Raw genomic sequence first — 8743 nt, forward strand, 5'->3', positions numbered from 1 at the left:
GGTGATCCAACTCAGAATTCCAAGTGGAAAACTTTGCCATCTTTCTAGAGCTCTGACTTTCTGACTTGAAGATCACTGACATAATTTAACCTTGTTTTTTTTCTGAATTCCCAGTTGTTTTAAAAGCACCATAAATTGAGTGGGTCATGGGAGAGAAGATATGATGTGTGTAAACTGTAGGGGTACCCATGGTGTCAGCACAAGAAAGGCAAGCTGAGGTTGCCAGGTGTCCTATGCCAGTTGTCCTATGCTGAGGCAGTGAAGAGATTAGTAGGGGAAGATGGGTCCAGGTGAGTAAGGCTGAGGCCAATAGAGAGTGATGGGAATAACATGCTTCATTCAATAAGGTTGTTTTTTCCGCATTCATACAACAGAAAAGTAGGATGATACTAGTAAACTGATGCACAGCCAACACCGTAGGTGGCGGCATTCACCTATAACATTTGTTTGCGGTGCCCCATAATACAAAAGAAGAAGGAGAGCTGCTATGAATCATCGGACTTAGTTGGCTCGCTAGCTAGGTAGGTTAGCAAAGCAGCCACACTGTTTAGCTAAACTGGAATGTGGCGCAACGTCCCTTGTCTGAACTGTGTTTGTGAAACATTTTAAATAGCGACGATGAACTGATTTTCGTCAAGTTGATCCACAGCTCGTTTTGACTATCGGTCATCTGATCTGGACTTCTTTACTCGAACGAAGTGTAAGTTTAAATCTTCTTAGCTAGGTAGCTAACCAGCGTAGCTACAGTAGCTAATCAGCTTACAGTTTAGTTAGCTAGTTAACCAGCGTTGCTTGCGATGTAATTAGTTAGCCTTGCCAGCTAACGTGTCCAATGTTTACAGGCAAAGTGGGCCATTTGACAGGGACACACTGATTAGCTAACGTTCGTTGTCAGAGGTTGCTAAACCATTAGCTAACTAGCTAGGTACCTATAATGTTATTTAACGTTAGCTAACTAATGTTATATTTCTTATATTCTAGGACGCACCCTAACTAGTTAACCAGCTGCTATTTTGCTAACTTTGATGTTAGCAAGTAGCCTGTACGCGTAAATGCTTTACACGAGAATGGACCTGTTGAACTATCAGTTCCTGGACAAAATGAACAACAATATCGGGAGACTACACTACGAAGGTAAGGGATAATAATTTACTATTTTTCCATACGTGTGTTATTGGCGTAACAAGCTAGTACTAGTTGTTCGCTAACTAGCTAGCCCTCGTAGTTCACATAGCTGGCTAGCTATGTGCCATATTATTATGTTTTAATCATTGACAAACAACACAATTTTAATGTATTGATCAATTACACCGTGCCACTTTTTTAACCACTCATTGTGGCTCCTGTCATTGTGGCTGCAAGGATTGACATAAAAAGTAACGCTAAACTTCTGTGTAACCTTTTATTTAACTAGACAGGTCAGTTAAGAACAAATTCTTATTGACAATTACGGGCTACTGTGGGTTAACTGCCATGTTCAGGGGCTGAAGGCCAGATTTAGTTTTGTTTTAACCTTTGTTTTAACCTTGTCAGCTTCGATCTAGCAACCTTTCGGTTACTGGCCCAATGCTCTAACCACTAGGCACCTGCCGCCCCACCTCTAACATTAGTCCCCACTTTTCAGGTAATAGTCACAGCAGGTAACTAGATCACGTGGGGGGAGGATGGCTCAAACCACCTCCTATTGTTACTGATTTAGTTTAAAAACGTTCTAAATTATTGAGACATGATCACCCTGGTTTACATGAAATGTATAAACGGGGACTGTTCTCTACAGCTGAATCTTCTCTTACAGGTGAGTCCAGAATTCCCTCGCTGCCCTCTGCAATGACCAACATGAGGACCGGTCCTCCCATCTGCCCCAGCAAAAGGAAGTATGGCGAGGAGCAAGTGGATGACCGCATTGACTGTGACAATGACCACATGACCAAAATGAGCAGACTGTTTGCTGCTCAACTGTAAGTGCAATCTTACATACTTTTTAGATGTTTGTTTTATGACAATATTTAAATGTTACTTGTATCCAAACATTTATCGGCATGAATGGACTTCGATGTATCGATATCAGAGGAGGATTGCACACAGGAGTGTGCATGTGGTTAAATCTGTCATAAGTAAACACGGCTGGTTTTTGAACAATCTAGCACGGAATCCTCATTAAGCTACAGTCTGCATGGCCCAATCTCCTGACATCAAAGTGAGATTGATTTTTGAAAGTGGCCTATGAATAGTTGGTGGGCTGTGTAAGGCTGTCAGGGGTAATCTGCCACTTGTCCGTCCTTTAACAAGGGGCCGGCCTGCCGGTGGAGACAACCGCAGCGATCCTTGGAGCCTCGGACACAGCCCTGTGGAGCACATCACTTCCTCCTCCAATGGTCTCCATGACAACCACATGTATGCCTCCATCCCCTCCTATGGCTTGGACCAGCCCCTGGCTCTGACTAAAAACAGCCTGGAATCTGGACTGGGTGGTGCAGAGAGGCCTGCCATGCCCGGCCCTGTGGACAGACCACAGGTTATTCTGACAAATAAGAAATACTGTCATGCATTCATCAGTTGCGTCTTGCCTACAGTCTCTTAATTTGTGTGTATTTATCTCTTATAGAATCGTCCCTCTGTGATCACCTGTGCTCCTGCAAGCAATCGCAATTGCTACCGGTCTCACTGCCACAAGTCTCACAGTCCCAGCCCACCCATCGATCAGAGGAAGGCCAATGGTAAATCCTTAGCACCACATTACCCTACTGGTAAATCTCTATGCATAAATTGGACATCTGCACCATTGTTACCATACCGCACTTGGAATTTAGACTTCTCAATACTCATAAATAGCTTTACTCAATTTAGGAGCTGTAATACTCACCTCTATTCTGTAATCCCAGCTAACACTGCCGTCGACCCTGTGATCGAAGAGCACTTCCGCCGCAGCCTGGGGAAGAACTACAAGGAGCCCGAACCCATCTCCAACTCTGTGTCCATCACAGGCTCTGTGGATGACCACTTTGCCAAGGCCTTGGGGAAGACCTGGCTCCAGATCAAGGCCAAGGGGCCAGGGGGAGGCCCCCACAGTCCAGAGGACAACTCCTGAATGATGGGCTGAGGCTCCCTCATTGTTGAGTGGTGAAACACAATCACTCCTTTTGTCTGTGGCATCAGTTAAGGCCACAGATTGACCTCCCTATACCATTCATTGTCAAGCTTGACATCCCTGAGCTCAGAACAACGGTGACAACCATGCTAAACAAGACAATCAGTTTGAATACTGTATTGTACACCAAGACTGTCTTTTTACGGACCTGGGGGGTGGCTTCTGCTCCTATTAAATGACTGACTCAGATCTGGGAGGATTTGATACATTTATTCAGTTAGGGCAGTTTTGGATTGAGTCCAAGTGTGTAAATTCTTCCTTTTTGAAAGCAGAAATATCAATTTGAGGAGCCCTCTAGGACCAGTATTAGTCAGCCCTGATGTCATCTTTGAGTTCTTCTATTGATAATAACAATTTTAAAAAACAAACATTTTAAAGACTTCACAGAGAACCCTGACAGAGAGTCCCAAAACGATCAAATAATGTAAGCCTTTGAGAAGGTGTTCTGTCTTAACTCCCTCATGCCTTCTTTATTAGCCAAAGAACTCACCTGCTACTTCAAACAAAAAGCCATAGTCTGGTTAGCCCCTCTTCTGTCTCCATCATCCTGCCATCTCCTTTAACTCTCCACTCACCCTGTAACCCTGTGTTTGAATGTGTTTTTACTTGGAAAGGAAGGCCGGCTCTGATTTGCACTATTATGTGTTAGATTGAGGTAGGGGTAAACGGCATACCTGTTTCATTTGGAGCATACCATTTTTGGGGGGGATTATTAATACTTTTTATTTTTTTACAATACTAACTGGTAATGCAATTAAGGCTCGGGCCTCCCTCCGGTCTGAATGTTTCTCTTTTTCTCTCCCACTATTCTGAACTGGACTCACTTTCTTATTTGTGGACTTTTCATTTTGTTTTGATCCTTTTTGTTCTCCTAATACTCACTGTGGTTAATTTCATAGATACAGTTGGTAATAAGGATAGTATTCTGCTTACCGAGATGCATGTTTCAAATAGCTGGTATCTATTATAAGCCTTGTTATTCTATACTATTTACCATCAGAATTTATTTTTGTCAGTAACCGTTTTAGAAATATTCACTGCTGGTACAGTCGTACTAAATATATTTTTTTGTATCTGGTTTTCATTAGAATATATATACACACGCATCCATCTACAAAACGCAGCCTCTGGCAAGGCTGCCTGGCTGCAGTATAATAGGCTCGATTGCATTGTTATTCTGTGTTACTGGATGCTATGACTGAATACAGTAAACATTGAACATCTGTAGTCAACTCCTAGATAGAACTGTCCTATCTTCACCATGCCATTTAGTCATGATTTTATTTACTCTAATCTGTTTAGTTTCAGTTCAACTTCCATTTGAACTTTGAATGCTATCAAATTGACTAACTTTTGTTAGATTGACTAGTAATGAGGATTTCTACTCAACTCTTTATTTTTGAAAGTGTAGTGGTTTATTAACCCTAAAACCGAAAATCCTGGTGACTTCACACACATGTATCATGGCTGGCCTTGAACAAAACCCTTGCTCATGCTTGTCTTGAGACAATGGCATGAACATTCCACCATTACTACCCAACTCCATTTTATATTTCAAGTAAGAGCTGGTAAGATTTGTGGATTGAGGATAGCTTCTCTTCAATTTGGGGTGTTTCCTTCGTGTAGCATAAACTGTAAGGGAGTAAAAAAACAAAAAAACAGAACAGAATCCAGGGTAGTACCACTCTAGAACATCTAATGTACTGAAGGTGCGGGTTATACAGATTAATACAGTTGTATGAATTTTCTGAAATTATTTCCATTTAATTTAGTAAATCTATGGGTTAACACTATGTTATAGTACGTTGACATTGTTTTAGTCACCTCTCAGCTCTTTGAGAATTATGTATTTGCATCCAATATTCTACACACTGTTTAAGAATTACTACGAACTATTATATTCCGTTTTTCTTTAATTTGTAAAGACTATCATTGCGCGGCGCGTAAAGATCCTATACATTTTTTAAAACTTTATACTGTATATCCAGCTATTGGATATTCATTATACTCTAACGATGCATTTTTATCTATCTAAAAAGTTGATTTTTTTTTTGTCTTTTTCTCAGAGTTGTCTGAGGTGTGATAAGTGCAGGAACACACTTGTCATTCTATGAATAAGGCTCTCTTGGCATAAAGGGGGCGGCAAGTAGCCTAGCAGTTAAGCGCATTGGGCCAGTAACCGAAAAGTCCCTGGTTCGAATCCCAGAGCCGACAAGGTCAAAAATCTGTATGTGCCCTTGAGCGAGGCACTTAACACTAATTGCTCCATCTAAATGTACACTGAATAAAATTATAAATGCAACATGGTAAGTGTTGGTCCCATGTTTCATGAGCTGAAATAAAAGATCCCGGACTTTCCATACGCAGAAAATTTCTCTCGAATTTTTTACATCCCTGTTAGTGAGCATTTGTCATTTGCCAAGATAATCCATCCACCTGACAGGTGTGCAATATCAAGAATCTGTTTAAACAGCGTGCTCATTACACAGGTGCACCTTGTGCTGGGGACAAAAGGGTGCTCTAAAATGTGCTGTTTTGTCCCACAACACAATGCCACAGTCTCAAGTTTTGGGGGAGTGTGCAATTAGCATGTTGACTGCAGGAATTTCCACCAGAGCTGTTGCCAGAGAATTTAATGTTAATTTTGAGAATTTGGTAGTATGTCCAACCGGCCTCACATCCGCAAACCACATCTATGGCGTCATGTGGATGGTTTGCTGTCAATGTTGTGAACAGAGTGCCCCATGGTGGCGGTGGGGTTATGGAATTGCCATGAAACCAGCCGCAAGCTAGATTCATATCTATATTCCCAGTCATGTAAAATCCATAGATTAGGGCCACATTCTGATTTCCTCATATCAAATGAAATTGTTGCATTTATATTTTTGTTCAGTATAAAGATAATGTCAGGGTGACATTACTGCTGCATGTTTTGAGTCTGTTTCTATACTGCAGTGGAACTGTAAGGGCTTATCACGAGTTGTCTCTCAGTGATATTTTGGGGTTTAATGTTCCAATGTTATTTAATTGGTATTCGACTGCTTGTGCCTCTAGACGACAAGTCACAGGAACTAGACTAACTCTGTGGCTTCACATGGGAAACTACATTGCCTTTTACTTTTTGTTCACCTTTTATTTACTTTTTTTTTTTCAAAAGAAAATGTTGCTTTTTTTGTACTTGATTTCTCCTAAATAAACTTTAAAATGATCTCTCAGTCCAGTATTTTAATGTTTTTTTGTTTTGTTTCATCAATATTTGTCGAACAATGTAATTCACCATTCAGACTTTGGGCAATTTTCACATCTTGCAACAGAACCCAGCCCATTGTCATGAAACCAGCCACAAGCTAGGTTTCCATCCAATTGGCAAATATTTCATGTGAATTTTCTAAAGCTGTCAAAAAAACAATATATGCACATTTTCCCACCATCAAATTGACTTGTTGCTGATTAAAGGCTTTGCGTAATGACGTAGTGCACATAAAGATAACTTGCACTTAAATGCTCATGTACCAAAAAAAAAAAGGAGAGTTAAATGGGTCATTTTCAACTCGACTGATGGGTTTTGTAAAAAAATTTGTGTGTGTGTATGTATATATATATATATATATATATATATAGTGAATGTTCCCAGCTGGCAGATACAGTGAGGGTAGGCTTGCTTGCATGATGAGTATTATTGACAAAAAAAGCGAGACTATTTTGATTTATCAAACGGCAGCCAAGCATCTACCATGTCACCACAAGACCCTTAATATTTATTGGAAATGAGCATCATGCTCATCACTGCACTTTCATCACCCTGTGAAGTTCATCATTGATTTCATCTGTAGTTTAAAGGGATAGTTCATCCAAATTACAGAAGTACATATTGCTTTCCTTACCCTGTATGAAGTCTACAGACAAGGTATGATGGCAATCCATGCAAAATTACATTTAATTTATGCTTCGGTGGAATGTCTAAACCGTTGCTGCGACAGTCACTTTACTTGTCACACACATATGAAAAAAAGTATCTGAAACTGATGCAACTTCCGTTGTCGTGGTAACCGGGAATGCCACAGCAACCAGACCAAATAATCCTGTGACAAAATGATGCAGGAGTTAGAAAATTCTGAGTGAAAATTCATTGCCGTGTGTAATGCAGCCTAGTTTTATTTAGACCATCCCAGCAGCTATTTTAGAAGTATAACTTTGCTCTGTGCTTCTCCGTGCATGAACGTCATAGCCTATACGGCCAGGGGCGCAACTTTCATTGGGGACGGGGGGACATGACCCCCCGACATTGCAAAACTGTATTTTTGTCCCTCCCAAGATGTATCTGTGGAATGTGATACAAAACTAGGCGAGGGTGTGCTTTTGGATCATGCGGACGCCTCCGAGCGGTCTGGTAGGCTATTCGCAATGTTCATCTGACTGGATAAAAAAATTATGTCCCACCCACTTCTAAAACCGAAGTTGCGCCCCTGCTATAGGCTATGGATCATTTGATTGAGACCACAGTAAATATCCTTTAGGCGCGAATCAGAGATGAGGTGCGGCATCGGGCAAACACATCGATATGTAGCCTAGTAGGTAACTAATTCTAAAATACTGAGAAATATTGAAATTTAATAAATTACAAATTACATGACCCTGCCCTGGACTAGATTAAACAATACTAAACCCTCCCCTTGACTGAAATTGAAAAAGGATGACCCTCCCCCATTTCCTTCAGGTACTCATGTAATTTTCGATACATCCCTTCATAAAGTGCATGCTTTTCCAAGTCGTAGTGGGAGGAGAAAAGGGGAGAGCCTAACTAGTCAGTTGCACAACTGAACGCATTAATCCAAAATGTGTCTTCCGCAGATTCTTTTCAGCTCTCTGGCTAGGGGATTCTAACCAGTTTTTCGGTTACTAAACCCAATGCGCTTAACCGCTGGGCTACCTGTCAAAATATATAATTACATGACTTCAAGTTTACTTCCATATGATGGTTATTATTATTAATAATATTTGCGCATGAAGGATTTTCAATTGCCATTCCTCGCTAAATGTATTTTACTGACAAAGAAAGATCCCACCTTGTCAGCGTATTGTGTTTTGCTGACATTTGGAAAGTTTACCGACAAATGTTCTGTTTCCATCCGGCCTGTCCTGACATTATTTTTAATTCTGACATTTACTTGCATTGATTGCCTGGTTACAGAGGCAGTTCTGGGTCGTTGATTTACTATTCATAAATAAAGTTGTATTTGGCCTCATGGGCGTGGTGGTAACATACAGTAACTAGTTACAGCTGTGCTGTGGGATTGTTGTTTCTCAGTGTTGGCAGGGAGGGATGTAATTATCTCTCTCTGTCTTCCTATTTCTCAAACACCATCTCCCTCGAAACAAGATACCCCCCACCCCCGTTCAGTGAAGAGTAAAGTTAGGAAGTTGAGGAACATAAACATCCAAACCAAATCCTGTGTCTGAACATCAAGGGGGAAAAAATACTTTAAAACTATACTCGGTCTAATTTCCATCAATAATAGGGCCAGTTGGATGGGGCAGTTGAAGGCAGAAGTCTCTAGGGCGTTACAGGCTTGTTGGAGCCACAGCAGTGTTAAT

General features: G+C 40.9%; 1 protein-coding gene across 2 annotated transcripts; it reads left to right on the top strand.

The window, feature by feature from the left end:
* The first annotated feature begins 450 nt into the window (after positions 1 to 450).
* On the top strand, positions 451 to 6363 carry LOC109907770 (transcription cofactor vestigial-like protein 4). 2 transcript variants are annotated; one of them, XM_020505962.2, is made up of 6 exons: positions 451 to 700; positions 982 to 1134; positions 1778 to 1958; positions 2290 to 2515; positions 2606 to 2717; positions 2883 to 6363. In XM_020505962.2, exons 2-6 carry the CDS (start codon positions 1053 to 1055, stop codon positions 3086 to 3088), a joined length of 807 nt encoding a protein of 268 aa, XP_020361551.1. In that variant the 5' UTR covers positions 451 to 700; positions 982 to 1052; the 3' UTR covers positions 3089 to 6363. The 2 variants fall into 2 exon arrangements, with proteins under 2 accessions (XP_020361551.1, XP_020361553.1); XM_020505964.2 differs by having other exon boundaries at positions 1796 to 1958; positions 2883 to 4916.
* Positions 6364 to 8743: the final 2380 nt, after the last annotated feature.

Source organism: Oncorhynchus kisutch, linkage group LG17 (genome assembly GCF_002021735.2).
Source record: "Oncorhynchus kisutch isolate 150728-3 linkage group LG17, Okis_V2, whole genome shotgun sequence".
In the NCBI taxonomy this organism is placed as follows: Eukaryota; Metazoa; Chordata; class Actinopteri; order Salmoniformes; family Salmonidae; genus Oncorhynchus; species Oncorhynchus kisutch.

Excerpts from the sequence above, each read along its gene's own strand:
- LOC109907770 (XM_020505962.2), top strand. The coding sequence starts at position 1,053 with ATGCTTTACACGAGAATGGACCTGTTGAACTATCAGTTCCTGGACAAA. Across the intron at positions 1,959-2,289 it reads AGACTGTTTGCTGCTCAACT|GGGCCGGCCTGCCGGTGGAG; the intron begins GTAAGTGCAATC and ends TCCTTTAACAAG. Across the intron at positions 2,516-2,605 it reads GCCCTGTGGACAGACCACAG|AATCGTCCCTCTGTGATCAC; the intron begins GTTATTCTGACA and ends TATCTCTTATAG.